General features: G+C 27.2%; 2 protein-coding genes and 1 pseudogene across 3 annotated transcripts; 2 read left to right on the forward strand and 1 right to left on the reverse strand.

Moving 5' to 3' along the window:
• Positions 1-377: 377 nt before the first annotated feature.
• LOC111038828 lies at positions 378-6,117 on the reverse strand. 2 transcript variants are annotated; one of them, XM_022322069.1, is made up of 4 exons: positions 5,532-6,117; positions 2,573-2,725; positions 2,232-2,399; positions 378-860 (listed from the first exon to the last, which is right to left on the reverse strand). In XM_022322069.1, the coding sequence occupies exons 1-4, from the start codon at positions 5,628-5,630 to the stop codon at positions 855-857; spliced, it is 426 nt and encodes a 141-aa protein (XP_022177761.1). In that variant the 5' UTR covers positions 5,631-6,117; the 3' UTR covers positions 378-854. The 2 variants fall into 2 exon arrangements, with proteins under 2 accessions (XP_022177761.1, XP_022177760.1); XM_022322068.1 differs by lacking the exon at positions 378-860 and adding an exon at positions 1,507-2,028 and having other exon boundaries at positions 5,532-6,099.
• LOC111038827 lies at positions 4,177-5,210 on the forward strand (annotated as a pseudogene).
• A 2,436-nt stretch (positions 6,118-8,553) lies between the features above and the next one.
• LOC111038826 (AFG3-like protein 2) lies at positions 8,554-15,910 on the forward strand. Its single transcript, XM_022322066.1, has 12 exons — positions 8,554-8,818; positions 8,928-9,151; positions 10,135-10,269; positions 10,409-10,502; positions 10,583-10,884; positions 10,959-11,077; positions 11,186-11,461; positions 11,527-11,754; positions 12,818-13,044; positions 13,535-13,735; positions 14,035-14,229; positions 15,445-15,910. Exons 1-12 carry the CDS (start codon positions 8,732-8,734, stop codon positions 15,646-15,648), a joined length of 2,292 nt encoding a protein of 763 aa, XP_022177758.1. The 5' UTR covers positions 8,554-8,731; the 3' UTR covers positions 15,649-15,910.
• The last annotated feature ends 2,668 nt before the right edge of the window (positions 15,911-18,578 follow it).

Genomic DNA, 18,578 nt, shown 5'->3' on the forward strand with positions numbered 1-18,578 from the left:
CGTTTTCCTTCAGCTCTAAGGAAAATTTATTATGCAATATAGTTAAGCATAGACATTGATATAATATACAAACACTATATTCTCTCGAGCGTAGCGAAAAAATATTTTTATACTAATATATCTATATTTTCTTATTTTAAAATATAATAAATAGACTTGATTTAATATATTCCACCCTTATTTCACCCTCTTTATTTATCAACTTTTTAAATTTTTTATTTTAACTGTTTTTATATATAATATTTTAATTGTATGTAGTTATTCTATATATATATATATTTCTTATAATTCCAGTCATACATTTAAAATTCTAATCTTTATACTTAATACACATAATATTACATATCTAGTATACAAATACACAAAACAAGCAAAAACTTGAGTACAAATTCATGTCTAAGGCAAATATTATATCTTCCACAGAGCTTACCCCTCACTGACTCGAGAGAGGTTCCTATCATCAACCTTGCATACCTTACATTTGTTAATTTCATTATAAGCGACAACGTTATGTATAGGTATTACCTGTTACCTTAGAAGATTCAAGTTACATCTATGACGATGAAGTATAGGTATATTTATTTGGTATAACAAGTTTTAATTTATACTCAATGCCATTTTAATTATAATATTATATCTATGTGAGCATGTGGCATTTACACATAATTGGATTTAATTTATTATTCATACTCGTAGTCATTAACACGTATGACACAATAAAACCTAATTGTACATATTTAACACTTTACTGGACTATATCTATACCTGACATGGTTTTGATACTCCGATGACCAATGAGGCTAATTTATTTCGTCAATACTTACTTATTTCGTGAGATCATTGGGATCGATTATTTACACCTATTAAAACGTATAAAAAATTATAGAAATTATAACAATTATAGGCACATAATAATATGTAGCAACTAGTATTAATGCATTATACGTAAACATATAAATTATCCTATGATTATTTTGTCAGAATCAACACTGGGAATCGGAGATTTAATAATCATTGTTATTTGACTCTCGTCGTCAGTAAATTTAAACAACAGTAATTACAAGAAACCAGTGGGTGTATTTTCTGTATTTTGAAAACACCCATCCATCCATCAATAAATTATAAATAATCTCTTGGAATGTAAAATAAAGTGTTTAAAAAAAAAAACGAGGGGGATCTATCCCCCAGAAAGTCTGAAATTGGATATAGATACTAGATACATAAATTTGTCATTAAAATATCTTCATAATATAATATACTTTTTAAAATTATTTTATTTTATTTGAGATCAAAAATAATATTTTTAACTTTTTTGGCAAGTGTATCATGCAATATACTGTGATTATGAATGGAATATACCTTAAGTTATCATCTGTTAAGTTAAGAATTTACAAATATAATTACTGATGTGTAAAAAAAATTAAACAGACATTGGTAGAGTTGCTGCTTATAATAATATGAATAAAGAGATAAATTCTTATAATATAGGCAAGTACCTAGTAAATATTATCATAAGTTGCGTTTACTTATAATACATATTCGTGCAAGATTAATTATTGACAACCATTAAAATAATACATTTTATTTTTGCTACATGGACAGAAAAAAAATTATGTAACACATTTATATACCAACTGTATTATAATATATATATGTGCCTATTTTATTAGATATGTTCTGTTATTGGCTAAAATGTAAGTGTTAAACAAATGGGCTTCTTATTTTGTATGATATTTTACAATATTGCATTTCTGAATCAAATAAAAAAAATATAGATCGACTAAATTATTTCATGATAGTTGAATCATATCCGAAAACACCTATATATTATTATTATGAAGACGCAACTCGAAGGAAACACCATAACTATTAAGGCCGCCTAATTTCTAAAACATAAACGTTACAGCCGAGTATTTCATTTTTACGAGAATGTGAAAGACGGATTTTGTGTGTTCCATAAAAATATGTTTGAGGAAAATTGGTGTTCTTAAACATTGAGGTGTCTACACCATCTCCTGTATAAATACCCTGAAAATATTATACAAATAGTTTTAGACAGTTTTTGACGTTTACAGCCGCAAAATCAAGTAAAAATATAAATATTTTACGTGTGTATAATTTTAGCAATATTGATTGCTATTATTAATGTCTAACACAGCTATTAATAACATACGTCTTAATACAATTTATAAAACCATCATAAAACCAATTAATAATATAAATGTTCTTACTGGAGATATGGGACAAGCAGTGTTGTTTATTCCAAAACTGTTCAAGTACTTGTTCCAACTGTTCCCAAACCCCAGCTTGATCTTCGAACAAGCGTTAGGTGATTTTTGAATAATCGTATTATCTTTCCAATTCCCAAACGAATCTCTCATAGCCATGTTTATTTCAATCTAAAAAAAAAACGTTTCAGAAATTATTATTTAAATGAGATGAGTTATATGATTTACTTTACATCATTTATTTTATTGTTGCATATTATATACCGCACAATTTGAAAATAAATAGTGTTTGATAAGTTCTATTAATTTTGTTAAATATTATAATATTTAATGTTTATACATACGGACATAGTGTCATCATATGGGATTAGCATTGTAATATTGCCTTTCAATTTCGTTGAATTGGCCGTAGGAATAATGTAATGGTTAAATTGTATTTTATATACTTGTGAGGAATTACATTTAAATATTTGCTTGAAGATTAATTTGTATTCGCCCTGTCAATAAAATAATTCACTCGTATAATGTCTGATTCTGAGTGGAGAACGCCTGTCAACCTTTATTCGGTATATTGTATCGTATTATATTTAATTAGACATTAGACATATTGCGACTACAGTAATTAATAATTTATTTTATTATTAGTTATATGGTAAAACTATGAATAGACAATAGCTTAATATAAATCAAAATATTTTGAAAAAATCACTGCGTTTCGTAAAATATAATAAAATAAGTAAAAATGTCCTGTCTTCACGACAACTATTATTCATTGTTTCAATATCCATTTTTGTTAATACTTTAACTTCAAATGTATATAAATGTATATAATGTATAATTTTTAGATTTTTGGCTTTCAGTAGGAAATACGTCTTATGAAAAACTCAAATGTTCAAGTATTATATCTATAAAATGGTATCACGTCACTTGTTCGCCGAAAATAGTTCGCGCGACAGTTGCTCGCGCGTCTAATGTTCGCCTAGAAATTGTTCGAATACGAAATTGTTCGTGCATACATTGTTCGTATGTTCAATTAACATTAACTAAAAATAAATGAATAGTAAAAATATGTGAAGTTGTTATAAAATATCGATAACGTATCTCGTTATCGAACATTATATAATGGGCAGAAAAATCCCAATGTGTTCTGGAATAGTAGGTACCTACAAATAACAATTCTAATACTAACACATACCTGTCACAAAAATCATACAACTGAACAACTGTAATTTTGACCATCCAATTTTATTTTACCACAATAAGTATTTAATTACTATGGTTTTAAAGTACGTAAAAAGTGATCGCGGTACAGATATACTCGTACATAAAAGTTACATGTTCTACCGCGAAAAACAAACGGAAACAAAAACTTATTGGAAATGTTCATTGTATAAAAAATATAAGTGTGGTGGTCGTGTTCATGTGGAAAATGACGAAGTTGTCAAAAGTTATGAACATAATCATGTACCAAATAATGCTCAAGTGGAGACAAAGGAATTAATCTATAACATGAAACATGATGCACGAACCTCTGCTGCAACAAGTCACGGAGTCATAGGAAATTTAGCAAGTCAGGTAAATTGAATTATCTAAATACTTTGAATCTTAAATTAAAATTATGAAAAAATGCTCGAAACTTGAGTTAAGAACTTGAATTTTAGACTGAGTGTTTATAGGAATAATATACACGTCATGTTAAAATTATTTCAAAGAAAGTTACATTTTTTGCATTTAATTTAATTTTGTATTTCGTATTTTGTTTATTTTTTGTTATTTAAAACGACAACCCGCATGTGTTTTTGTTTAGATTTTCTTTTATAAATATTTATGAAAATGAAAATGTAATACAAGATTTTCCATAAGTTTGGCTTACAATAAAAAACTTATCATTTATTTGAAATTTAAAGCAATATGTTAACGTTTATATTTTTCTTAGGTTCCCTTATCGGTAGCAGGTCAATTACCTAGCGTAGCTAGTTTGAAAAGAACAATACAACGTGCTCGTCGAACTAAACTAAATGCTCATGTAAACCCTTTAAACTTTAGTTTTGACATTCCTGAAGAATTTACAAAGACGACAAATGGCGACGATTTTCTTCTTTTTGATAACAAATCGGATACAAAAAGAATATTATTGTTTTCAACAAAAAATAGTTTGGAGTTAATGAATAATTGCTTTAATTGGTTTTGCGATGGCACTTTTACTAGTTCACCTATTCCATTTAAACAGTTATATACCATTCACGCTGTACATTATTCAAATGTTATTCCTTCTGTTTACGCTCTTCTACCCGACAAAAAAGAAGATACATACATACAAATGTTTAAGGCTCTTAAATCATTAAGCCAATATTTAAATCCCGAGTCTATTATGATGGATTTTGAAAAAGCAGCGATGAATGCTGTTAAATCTGAATTTCCAAATACTTCAATAAATGGGTGTTTTTTTCACCTATCACAATGTATTTGGCGCCACTTACAAGAAGCAGGGTTACAAAAAAATTACATACAAGATTCTGAATTTGCCTTACACATTCGTATGTTACCTGCTCTTGCTTATGTGCCACAAAACAAAGTTATAAAAGATTATGAAAAACTTTTAGATTCTGAATACTTTTCTGAAAATAAAGAACTTTTAATGCCAATTATAGACTACTTTGAGGGTACCTGGATTGGCCGTTTGCATCGTAGAGGTCAAAGAAAAGATCCGATCATCCCCATTAGCGTATGGAATTGTTATGATTTAGTAGCGGCAGACCTTCCACGAACTAATAATTCAGTTGAAGGATGGCACAATTGTTTTTCGTCTACACTTAATTCATCCAAACATCCATCAATTTGGAGATTTATACATGCACTCCAAAAAGAAGAAAGTATTAATACTTTAAAAATTCAGCAGTATGTCGCGGGTCAAGAACCACCATCAAAAAAAATTTATAAAAATAAAAGTGAAAATTTAAAAAAAATATGTGCAGATTATAATAACCGTACAACAGTTGATTATCTTCGTGGTGTTGCATACAATTTTCAATTGCAATTATAAAAATTAAAAGCTACGTACATACCTTAATATTATTGACAACCACCAACGTGGAAAAATACTTAACATTGTATTTTATTTTTTTTATGTATTATTAGTATATTATTATTATTATTATTATTATTATTATTATTATTATTATTATTATTATTATTACTATTATTTATTTATTTTTATTTAATGTTATGTGAACATACGAACAATATATGCACGAACATTTTTCATAGATAAATCGAATGATCACGTCTTCTAAATGTACTTACAAATTTTAAACTCGAAATAAGGCTGACATCACTCATACAGATACTGGGTTTGCATTGAAATAATATTATTATTTTCCAAACCAATAATAATTGCTTCATAATGTCTTCGGATTTTTTTAAGGTAGAAATGTGGAGTTTATTGCGAAGGTATACCTAATCAATTTTTGGCTTCAATTACTAATATCTATATACATACAAAAATTACCAACGAATATTATAGTTTATGCCTAGTTCTTCTCAGGACAAGATAACAAAACAAAGTATAAACTCAACATTTCCCAACACAAATGAGACTATCTAAATTGTTTTTAAAAACAGAAACGAAATGTGTGAGCCCGGCATTATATGGGTACAGCAATGTAATTTTTATTTTCATTTCGTCATTGTCCTCGATTCGTATCTTTAACTATTTTTTGAAATTGTTTTTATAATTATTATTATGTGGCTATATAAAACAGTAGGTATAAGTATATTTAATGATTATGTACCGAACAACCGAACTCTATCTAATTTGTTTATCATATTATAATATGTTATTATGCTATAATTCGGTATGTTCGAATGACATACACAATATAATAATATTGTTAATTTATATTTTTGAAAATAGGTATCAGGAATAATATAGTACGACTCATACACATCAAAATTTCAAATAAATAATTGTTATATTATTGAAATTCGAATAATCCATTATTTAAAAAAGTATTAATTTTTTTTGAACTTTGGTTTTTAAAGATTAGATAGATCAATATTTTTTTATATAGATTTATGCTTTTCTAAAACTGTATAATATTTAAATTGTTTTCACCTTTATATTTATTGGTTTCGTAGTTCCGTCTCAATCATTATGGTGACAAAAAATCAAAATTACAGACAACTTCACTAAGCTAAACCCAATCAAACGAATAACTAACTTATAGTACATTAAATAATCATTATTAATTACATTATTATAATAATAAATCATTGTCACCTGAATACTAATTAGTATTATTGAACAGATATCTAAGAACTTTACAACAGTAGCAAAATTGTGAGTATGCGCCATGCGGAAAGTAGAGCTGGTAGATATACTTATTATTACGTAATATAATATGGGAGTACAAAATTGTAATATTATTGAATATTATAATAGTTCACTAGTGTTTAAAAATGTCATGAAATATAAAATAAGTTAAATATAATGAAATTTGTTTTTATTTATTTTTACATCCATTTGTTTTTAGTAAATGTTATTTTTTTCTTTAGTGTAATAAAGGTATTTTTTTACATTAAATTCTTGAAACACTGTGAATTTTTGCCTTATATTTACCAATGTTGCGGAAATTATGTACTCGATAAACTTTTGCACACAAGTGAATATTGAACCATGATATTTTATTTTAATAAAATATATTTTGAAGTTATATACATTATACATACTAATGCACTATAAAATAAATAATTGTATGATACATGAAGATAAACCATGTTAAAAATTTAAACTAAGAAAAGAAAAAATCGTCCGTCGTAGGTATACAGTTACAAACAGACTTGTAAATATAATCAGGTTTATTATTATATTAGCTTATATTTAGTTACATAAACAGTATCATTATTGCATCGTCGACCGTCGTCGAAGATGAGCCGATTCCCGGGAAAAAAAAATTCGCTATAAAACGTCGAAAACCAGACAGTAATATTCAGAGAATATGTTTGCAAAATATAAATTTAAATTCGTATTTATTTGGTGGACGTCAGCATGACTGCATGTTACATGTTATTTGTCAATTATATATTTATGCAGTCCATTTTGTAAATAACTTATACATACAATTAATTTCTGAATTTTATGTAAAAAGGAGTTAATATTTAATAGATATAATCTAAAAAACATTGTACTTTCATAATATTTTACAATAATTTATCCTATAGTTGAATATTGTTTGATAAAATATAAAAAAAATAAAATAAACCTAGTATATTACATTTTCAAACGCAGAATTTATCCTCTCACTAACAACTAGGTACTATGAAGTATACATAATGACTCACTATCACGACTCGCAAGTATTCAATACTGGATAAACTAAATCTTCGTAAGTTGGTCAGCCAAAATTTGAAATAGGAAAATGGAATTAAATTAATAAACGTACCAATATATACGACAGTGTAGTCTAACGGCTCTTAAGTGAGCAACTGTATTGATAGGCTTTTTGCACTCTCGTTGAAACTTTGAAAGTTAAAAACGATGGCCAATATGGCAGATGACCGAATATATTGTTTTGTTTGTCTCCGTTAATCAACATCACTGGAAACAGTGAATACTAATCAAATTATTATTTAAAAAATATATTGTAATGTCAGATTTTAAGTTTTCTTTGTGATTGGAAACAGTTGGAACTTATCAAAATGATTTTATTTGTTTTTTTTTTATAACAACTTGAATGATATACCTAATTGTGTTTGTAAGTTGAGTGTGATTAAAATTATTAGTTTTTTATCTACTTTCAAACAAATCCTTTAACGGCGGATGAGAACTGAGCAAATAAGTTAATAAATTGTTGCCTAATCCAATCATAGTCCATACAATATATTAGTGTGATACACAAGTACTTACATATCGTTTGATTTTGCCACCATATTTATCTTTGTAACACACATTTCTGAGTTTCCGGAGTTCTGGACTAACAAAATGTTTATGGATATTATTTTATTTTTCCGAAAAATTCCTTCTTGAATTAAATAATAACAATTTTTTTTATGTATAAATTGGTAACTTAGATGCGATTTGTCGTCAATTAACTTAATAAGTTTGATCACTATAATTTGTCCAATAAACTTTCTTAGTTTCCGTGAATGGCACAGCTGCGGTAAACGCTTTGACAATATTGAAGTGGTCGTATACGCGCGGGAAGTGCAGTCGTCAATTTGGGAAAAGCACGGTTGGCGGCACTGTTCGTTATCACAGACCATCGTACTATTCAACAGTATTGTACAACTGCAGCAGGCTGTAGTGCCGACTACCAGACTGCCGAGGACCGCTACGGCAGGGTAAATTTTTGTCACCTGATAACACACATTTTCTGTATAGGATGAGAAGGGAAATATGTAATTTAAAATTTGTTCTTCTGTCTACTTACTCTACTTAATTATTTAAGCGTTTACCGTTGTATGTATTTTAATCGTATTAGTAGGTATCCAGTTAACTTGTAGAAATGTCGCAGAGATTTTTTACCATATCGAAAAAGGTCGAGAGACTGTTGATGAATGGTATCCGTACAGGCCGATTAGACAATTTCGCAGTAAGTGGTCTGAACCGTAATAAATAAAAAGCCATGTTAAGCTCTTCAAACAGTTCTGAAAATAAAAAAATGAAGGGAAATGTTAAGTTGTTGTTTGTTTGTTTTATAGTTAAACCGTCAATTGAGTCTCTTGAGCAGGCGTCAAGTGTTACCGAGTTTAAACACTGTACTCAAACAGTGGACAAATCTGTGTGAAAAACCACCAACAGGTTTTGAAAAGTATTTTGATAAAGACAAAAAAACTAAAAATGATCAAAAGTCTGACAACCCTGCTAGCAAACCGACATCATTCGATAATGCATTTAAAAAGAAGATTAATCGAATGTCACAAGGGTAAATACATTTTATAGTTATATTTAATAACTTAATTGAATACTTATTATCCTTGCCGTTCAAATAAAAGGTTTTTATAGTTTATAAATTCAATTGTATTAGATTACCTAATGTTAGGTATTCATCAATTGTTGGGTTGTAATTGCATAGTTCATTGTTTTTAAAGCACCTTTTCTGATTAGCGATTGTATAATATGTTCAATTGGTTTTTTTTTTAAGTTGTAGGTACTCATCAAAAGATTTTTGTTTCTTATTTGTTTGTGTAAATTTGATTAATAAATTGATATTTTTCTAATATGCTTTTGTTATATTGTTGACATCATTGGCTCCCAAAGTTTATAACAACAATCCTTAAAGTGGATTAACTTTATCAATAAAATAACAATTTATCAATCAAAATAATATTAACATAATAATTTTTCATATTATATTATACCTTATTGATAGAAATAATGACTGACTTAATTGAGATTTTGCAATATGATGCAATTTGTACTGTTATTGAAATGGTAAAATGCCAACAAATAGCAAAACAACTTTTATCTTAAAATCTGGTTGTAACTTAAATATTTGTGTTTGTTTTGTTATTTAATGTAAACAGAAATTGTTTTTATATGTTAATTAGGTATAAACAGGAGGATTTTTTTAAGATGCTTAGTCACTGGATTTTTATAATTCACCAGTAATTTAGTTTTAACTAAATATTTCATATAGGTAGGTAATAATATTAAATACTTAAAAAAGGGAGGTATATTCCACATAATATTTAAAGCTAATTATAAATACCAGGCAGTGGGTATTATACATTTTTCATAATTTAAATGAATTAATTACAGGAACCACCAATGTTTTGATTGCGATTTTATCGTCATAAAAATATAAATGTTGTACAATTTATTTCAATTGATTAGGTGGATTGAGTAAATTATTAAACATTTTCATAGTACCTATTTAATTTTTATTTGTATGTTTTTCTTTTTCAGGTCTAGTTCTTCAGGTGATTCTGATAAAGAAAAATGGATACTTTATGGTGTAGCAGGTGTAATTGGAATAATCAGTCTCCTTGCATTCTACAATATGAGCTATAAAGAAATCACATGGAAAGATTTTGTTAATAAGTAAGAACTTAGTACTTTTAGTTTTGAATTTTAATGATTATTTATTATTATTTTATTTCAGAAGTTTAATTAATTAAATAATTATAGAAATATTTTATACAATAAGCATATTTTTGATTCTTTCATTTATTGGTTGCAGTTATTTAAATCGACATGTGGTTGAAAAATTAGAAGTTGTTAATAAGAAATGGGTTAGAATCAATCTACAACCAGGATCTTCTATCGACGGAAGTGTATGATAATTAATAAAAGCTCTATTATATTATATACATAATACATGTATTTTAATTTTATGCATATTAATATTTTACAGGCAACTCTATGGTTTAACATTGGTAGTGTGGACTCCTTTGAAAGAAGTTTAGAAAATGCACAAGTAGAACTAAATCTAGAGCCAGCCAATTTTATACCAGTTGTCTATAAAACTGAATTGGAAGCAGGCAGTTTCTCAGGGTTCCTTCCGACCTTATTATTCATTGGATTTTTATTGTTTATGATGAGAAGGTCAGCTGAAATGATGACAGGTCGTGGTAGGCGAGGAGGTGGACTATTTGGAGGCGTAATGGAATCTACAGCCAAACTTGTAGATCCTAAAGACATTGATGTCCGTTTCAAGTACATAAATTATAATTATTATTACATTAAATTTGTAGTTAAATATAGTAGTTTAATTTGACAATTTAATTAAGGGATGTTGCTGGTTGCGAAGAAGCCAAAATAGAAATCATGGAGTTTGTTAACTTTTTGAAAAATCCCCAACAATATTTGGATCTTGGAGCCAAAATCCCTAAAGGAGCTATGCTCACAGGTAATATCTATCTTTCTCCCATTTATTTTAGCAAAACTACCTTATGGAATTCTCTAATAGTTGATAAATTATGTACAAATATTCTTACATTCAATATTATGTATTTAGGACCTCCGGGTACTGGTAAAACGTTACTTGCCAAAGCAACGGCTGGTGAAGCAGATGTTCCATTTTTATCAGTTTCTGGTTCGGAGTTCTTGGAAATGTTTGTTGGTGTTGGGCCATCAAGAGTCAGAGATATGTTTACAATGGCTCGTAAACATGCTCCATGTATATTATTTATTGATGAAATCGATGCTGTTGGCAAAAAAAGAGGAGGTCGTAATGTGGGTGGTCACTCTGAACAAGAAAACACTTTAAATCAACTGCTTGTAGAGATGGACGGTATGAAATGATTATTAAATAGTGTGTGTGTATAATATTATTTGCTAATAATATCTATGTTTTAGGGTTTAATACAACTACTAACGTAGTGGTATTAGCTGCTACCAACAGAGTCGATGTTTTGGATCAAGCGTTGATGCGCCCTGGTCGTTTTGACCGACAGATTTATGTTCCAGCACCTGATATTAAAGGTCGTGCGTCCATTTTTGGTGTGCACTTAAAACCATTAAAAACAAATTTAAATATTTTGGAGACTGCTAGAAAGTTAGCAGCTCGAACGCCGGGTTTTACAGGTATCAATTAAAAATTCAGTAACAAAACCCGTATAATATTTGTTATATTATAATATCCTTTAAGATTTTAGATTTAAGATGATATCAGCACAATATTTGTTTTCTCCCAGACCCGTACACATAGATAAAACGTTCACCTACAATTGTTTTTTTTATGATTTTTGAGTATTCTTATACTTATTGTAAAATATAGTGTATAATATTTTTTAAATGTAGGACATATCGATTTTATATTTTATTATTATTTGACTTTCTATTCTACTTTCAAAATAAAAAAAATTAATTTAATATAAGTGTTGTTACATTGTTTAGACACGATATTTAGACAAATTAACGTATCATACCCTTAAAAATATTGTCCATCGTTTTTGCAATGGACGATATACTCTGAGATTACTCAAAAACATAAATAAAATGATTCTGGGCAAATGCATTTTTTCTATGTTGCTTGTGGGCCAAAGAGAAAACAAATAGTACACAGACGTCCTCTTAATTAAGAGTTATGTGTGGAAATTTAGTTATTTGTTCTAATTAAGATACTGCATTTCAATTATTCAATCAATTTGATTCAATTCTTTAGTAAAACATACAGCTGGTATTAGCTGTAAAATTGAATTTGTATAATATAGATAATATTTAAAAAGAACTTTCAATCACAATATTCATACTTCCCTAGTGTTTGTCCTATGGATAAAACCCGGTTTGTAATAAAATTACAAGCTTTAGTGTGATCCTTTATATAAGAGCCCAATCAATGTTATAATTTTAAGTAAAATATTAATTGGGTGTTTAATCTTTTTTTATACTACTGTCTTGCCCTGTGCATATCTATATACTACATACTTTTATGCCAGTATCCTACTTATGAAATAACACCTAGCTTTTAATTAGTAAAAAATATATTAACCATTTTACCACAATTTATTTTGTTTCAAAGAATTCCATACTATGTGTTTAGTGTTTGAATTGTGAATTATTGTAACTATTATTGTCTTATATTTCATAACCAAAAGTTTTTAAATTATAAAATAGATGTGATAATATTTTTTTTATTGTATTTCAGGAGCGGATATCGCCAATGTATGTAATGAAGCGGCATTAATAGCAGCCAGAGAATTGGCTGCTAGTATTTCAATGCAGCATTTCGAACAGGCCATTGAGAGGGTTGTAGCTGGTATGGAAAAGAAGAGTAGAGTTTTGCAAGCCGATGAGAAAAAAATAGTCGCCTACCATGAAGCTGGTCATGCTGTTTGTGGCTGGTTCTTACAGTATGCAGATCCATTATTAAAAGTATTGCTAAACATTTATACATATATATTTATAGACATATGACTCAAAGGTTTGTTACCTCTATCTTAATTCACATAACACATGGAAATGATTTTATGTACTGTTAAATAACTTAACGTTTTAAAGTTAATACCAATACTGTTCAATTATTATACATGTTGGGAAGAATAATATTTTCTATGATCCTTCTAACATGCTTTTTTTAAAATTATTATTTGATAAAGACTTAATTGTTCAATGATTAACCATAATTAATTACTTCAATATTTTACTATAAAATCACCAAAAATGTTTTACTTTAATCTTATCTTTGGAATGATATGATGTAAATATGTAATATGATTTTAAAACGTATTTTGGTTTAAGTTTGCCAATATATAATTTTCCGTCATGAATTTTGAAAGATAGATAGTACATTTTGATCTGATGTCATTTTAAGTATTATATTTTGTAAATTTGTTTGATTTTAATGTATTTATGTTTGTATTAGGTTTCAATTATACCAAGAGGTAAAGGATTAGGCTATGCACAATATTTACCCAAAGAACAATATTTGTATTCAAAACGTCAGTTATTCGATAGAATGTGCATGACTCTTGGCGGTCGAGTATCAGAACAAGTATTCTTTAATGAAATTACAACTGGTGCACAAGACGATTTGAAAAAAGTCACTGAAAACGCATATGCACAGGTACTGAGATCATAGTTCTACATAGGAAGTTGACGATTTCACTGCTAGAGACATACTATTGCAGTATTTTTTAATATTGTCATAATTTACTAGTAATATTTTAACCTAAAAAAAAAAAACGCCTTGCATGATTTCAAACTTAAATAATTAGATCATATAGATCTCTAAATTAAAATTAAAAAATACATTTTATTTTATGTAGCATACACGTGTTGAAAATCTTAATTAGTGTAGCAGTGAAAAGGTTAAAAAAATCAAATTCAATACAGACATACTTAATTAAGATAATGATATTTTAGGTTGCACATTTTGGAATGAATGAGAAAGTGGGTAATATCAGCTTTGACTTGCCTCAGCCAGGAGAAATGACATTTGAGAAACCTTATTCGGAAACTACAGCCCATTTGATAGATTCAGAAGTAAAAATATTGGTTTCTAAAGCGTATGATGATACTATGGAACTAGTTAAAAAACACAAGAGCGACATAATAAAGGTAAAAATATAATGTTTGTGTACTATTAGCAAATTATTTTTCTATAGTAATTCTACTATCATATTTATTGGATGAGAAAATAGTTCTGCACAAATTAATATGTTTCAAGGTGCATAGCGAATTTAGTTACCTATGTTCCTTTTGAGGTTCTAAAAAATAATTTATTTATATAATTAATATAAAATATTATGGGATTATAAAACAATACTTTTAAACAGTAAGAACATACAATTAATAATAATAATTTAGTTATTTTTATAAATTTAAATATAAAAGCGTTTAAATTGTTTTTCCTACTTATCTTATATTTTTTTTACTAAGTGATAAATTGTTGTTCCCTGGTTAGATATCTATCTCCTGCATTATTATTTTTTGCATCAATTAAAATAACATCATCATTAATAGTATTCTTTATCTTTGTTTCCTGTATTCACAATCATAAATGTCATCACTTAATGTCCTTCTCACTCATATCAATAATTTGATTAATAAGTCTTTTCAAAAAAATATAATAATCTCTGAAATTTGGATTAATTTATACTTAATTTTAATGAATATGTTGTAGGTTAATGCCCTTTCAACTTCTTCACATAAACTGTATCATAAACTGACATACAATTTATTAGAATGTTTCAATACCCAAAATATATTCTGTAAAACCATAACTGTTGAACTATTAGTTAAATAAATCATGTATTGTGTTTCATAAATACCCATTTTAAAAATGCATCTATAATGACTTAAACATATTTTTGTTTGTTGATCAAAAAATTCCAAATGTACCCTCTGTAATATAAATTTAAGAACTTGGATGGGCTTTCAATGTACACAATATTTACACCTTTAAGCAATGCTTTCTATTTTGTTATAAATCCTTTGTTCTTACCTTAAATATGTTGTCTGATATGCATGATTATATTAATGTGACATAACTTTTTACAAATTTTTATTGTTGATATTTCGATTTTGCATTCCGTCTGAATTTTACAAACATATTTTTGTATTGACCTTTTTATTATTTGACTTGGTTGTAGTAGGTGTTTAGTAAAATGATTAAGTATAAGTTTAAATGCTACATTAAATGCCTGATTATTAAAAAAAAAATCAACTTTATGCTACTGTGGATATTTTGTTGACAAGATGAAAGCAAATGTATACATCTGCCATACTAGAATGCTAAATAAATATCTGTACAAATTATTTTTTGTTCATTAGGTTGCTGAAAGATTGTTAAAACAAGAAGTACTTAGTAGGGAAGATATGATTGAACTTTTAGGGGCCAGGCCGTTCCAGGAAAAATCGACTTATGAGGAGTTTGTTGAAGGAACTGGTTCAATGGACGAAGACACAACATTGCCGAAAGGACTCCAGGATTGGAATAAAAACAGTGAAAAAAAAGATGATACAAAGAAAAAGTAGATTATTATTTCGGTTGAATTTAAATGTTACAATGTTAGTATGTAGTCTGAATAAATATGATTAAGAATAAGTTATACATATTGTTTTGAATAACAATTATTCCTTTCTCGTATTTTATGTATGTTGCATTTGCTTGTTCTAACATTTCGTTTGTACGGATTTCACGTTCTATTCGATAATGTCTAATTCACTTGTTTATTAGTTGGTTTGCACCATATTATATTCGATGTATGTATTACAGAAAATATATTGGTATCCTAGACTTGGTTTTATTGTTCGATGTTCTGAGAACAAAAGTTAACATTTAAATATATATTTATAAATCTATAAATATTTATTGTGTAAAATGTTTTCGGTTTTGTGAATAAATTTTTTTAATTGATTTTAAAATAATTAATTTGCCTCTAAAATAACTGATATTTGTTGAAAATACAAAACCAAATGTGGCCAATACTGATATAATTCGTTTCTACTGTATGTATAGTTTAATCATACATAAATAACCTGTTAAAAGTAATTTTATTTACAGTTGATTCACCTATAATAATATACAACAAACTACAAACAGTGGTAAAATATGAGATTTAAATGTGTAGGTGTGTAATATTAACACCAGACAATTATTTTAACAGTAATCACCCATCACCTCAAATAGTATTAATGTATTTTACAAAATATTATTTTTATTGCAGTTAGACACAACAATAGGAACGCTCCTTTGTCGGAGTAGCACTTGTGAACTTAATTAAGAGGTACCGATGTAATTCTTAAGTAAATTATTGAGCAATAAATTAATTATTTTCATTCACCTGATATTCAACTTCTTTTAAATGCTCATTGTTGGCTATTTGTCGCACCTTTGGTTCCTTCATATTTTAAACCGTTGAGTATCTGTCATCCTTATTTTGACCACTTTTACAGACCATAAAATTGTTATCACATCTAAAAAATATTTACTGTGCTATAATATATTTTTATATTACCAACGGGTGTTGTCCAGCTACATTTCTTAACTTGAACAGAGTATACTATCATAAATTTAGCTGCAGTAGGATTTGTATCAGGTGAGTATAATGACAAATATAGGCATTTTAATATTGAATTAAACAACTGGCAATGCTGAAGGCTCATCAATTATCATTGTCGTTATAAAAACACAAAAATAATTTTTAGTTATTAATAAAAACACTTTTATTCAAACGAACATTTGCATTTTACAAAAAAAAAATCAAAACAATTTTTAGCATTATATATTTAATGTTTTTTTTTTTAGGTTTTTTTTTTCAAATTTTTATTATTATGTAACAATAACATGCTGATTTCTTTTTCAATCAATATACAACGATCATTTTACAAATAATTGTTTGATATAGGTACTAAATTAAAATTATTACATCCACTATATAGATATTATATATATTTATATATATATATAAATTGTACAAAGGTACACATACACATATATATATATAACTATATAATATCTACTAAATAATACATATTAATATAATACGATCATTGGATTACAATAAAAAAAAACAAATCGAAACAAAAACAAATTTTATATAAATGATTTAATTATTTATTTACAGAACAAATCTAGGAATGTATGTATATATGCAAATATATATATATAATATGTATAATAATAATAATAATAATAATAATAATATCATAGCAATAGTAATAATAATAATAATAATAATAATTGTGATTATTATATTCACATATAATAAAATGTTATAATATAAATAATAATTATCTCATCGATATTAGTAGATTTTATATCATCATCGCTTGGTTTTTACTCAACGTTTTCATTTTTTTTAATCATTATTATCATCATCAATATTATTATTATTATTATTATTACTACTACTATTATTACTACTATCATTGTTATTATTATTATTATCGTCATCTTCATTACAATATTATTTTGTTTCGTTCTCGTAGTAATATCCGGCACACGGATGAAATGCATTAATTTATATAATTTTACAGTTCAACAACGACGCGTCGAAAACCGCAGTCTCCGACTGCAGTGTGTGCAATGTGCATATTGTATGCAGTTACCCACAGTATAATAATATTATTATAGGTACTTTAATAATAATAATATAATGTTTTTAACCGAACAATATTATGGACTATAGTATGTAGGTAGTAGTTTTAAGAGAAAAATAGTTTCGGACGATTGGCGAACGCCCACAAAAAAGTCATACAACGATAGTATTAGTATTAGTAGTACTAGTAATATTGTAATAATAACAATAACAATAATAATAATAATAATAATAATAATAAAAATAATAAATAACAACAACAACAATAACAATAATAATGATGATAATGATAATGATGACGAGAGAACAAATTATTAATATAATATAATATAATAATATTATTATTTTACAATTATTATTATTATTAATATTTATCGCATAGTAATATTGTAATAATAATATTCTATAGAAAATAATATATTATAGGAAGAACGCAACGAACGAAACGAGTGTAAAATGTACGCGTGTCTCGAGATTGTTAGGTACTCGTTTTGGATGGATTTTTATTTTTTTTTACTGGAAATAGTACATTATTATAGCGATAAATAATTATAAACGATTATTGTGTTTTTCCCCCTCGAAAACAATTAGACAACCATAATATTGTTTAACATAATATTCGGATTTAGTCATTTAGATCGATAGCTATTTTATTATACGTAGGTAGGTAGGTAGGTAGAGGTATTACAAAATAATAAAAATACAATTATTATTATAATATTTTACACGCGGCGGATTTCGTTTTCAGATTCCCGCCTGCGCTGCATCGACAGTCCTGATGTGGCCCCCTCCGTATTTTGGGCAATGGGGCCCTTTATTTTATTGTTGGAAGGTTTTTTTTTATGTAAGAGCGCTTTTTCAAAT

The sequence above is a fragment of the Myzus persicae genome, unplaced genomic scaffold, assembly GCF_001856785.1.
Source record: "Myzus persicae strain clone G006 unplaced genomic scaffold, MPER_G0061.0, whole genome shotgun sequence".
NCBI lineage: Eukaryota > Metazoa > Arthropoda > Insecta > Hemiptera > Aphididae > Myzus > Myzus persicae.

Bases quoted from the DNA above. Each gene is read 5' to 3' on its own strand.
- LOC111038828 (XM_022322068.1), bottom strand. From the start codon at position 5,630: ATGAAGCAATTATTATTGGTTTGGAAAATAATAATATTATTTCAATGC. The intron at 2,726-5,531 runs GTAAGTACATTT...TTTTATTGACAG, and splicing joins TTATTTCGAGTTTAAAATTT to GGCGAATACAAATTAATCTT. The intron at 2,029-2,231 runs GTAAGAACATTT...TAATATTTTCAG, and splicing joins CTGCTTGTCCCATATCTCCA to GGTATTTATACAGGAGATGG.
- LOC111038826 (XM_022322066.1), top strand. From the start codon at position 8,732: ATGTCGCAGAGATTTTTTACCATATCGAAAAAGGTCGAGAGACTGTTG. The intron at 10,885-10,958 runs GTACATAAATTA...AATTTAATTAAG, and splicing joins GACATTGATGTCCGTTTCAA to GGATGTTGCTGGTTGCGAAG. The intron at 11,755-12,817 runs GTATCAATTAAA...ATTGTATTTCAG, and splicing joins TCGAACGCCGGGTTTTACAG to GAGCGGATATCGCCAATGTA.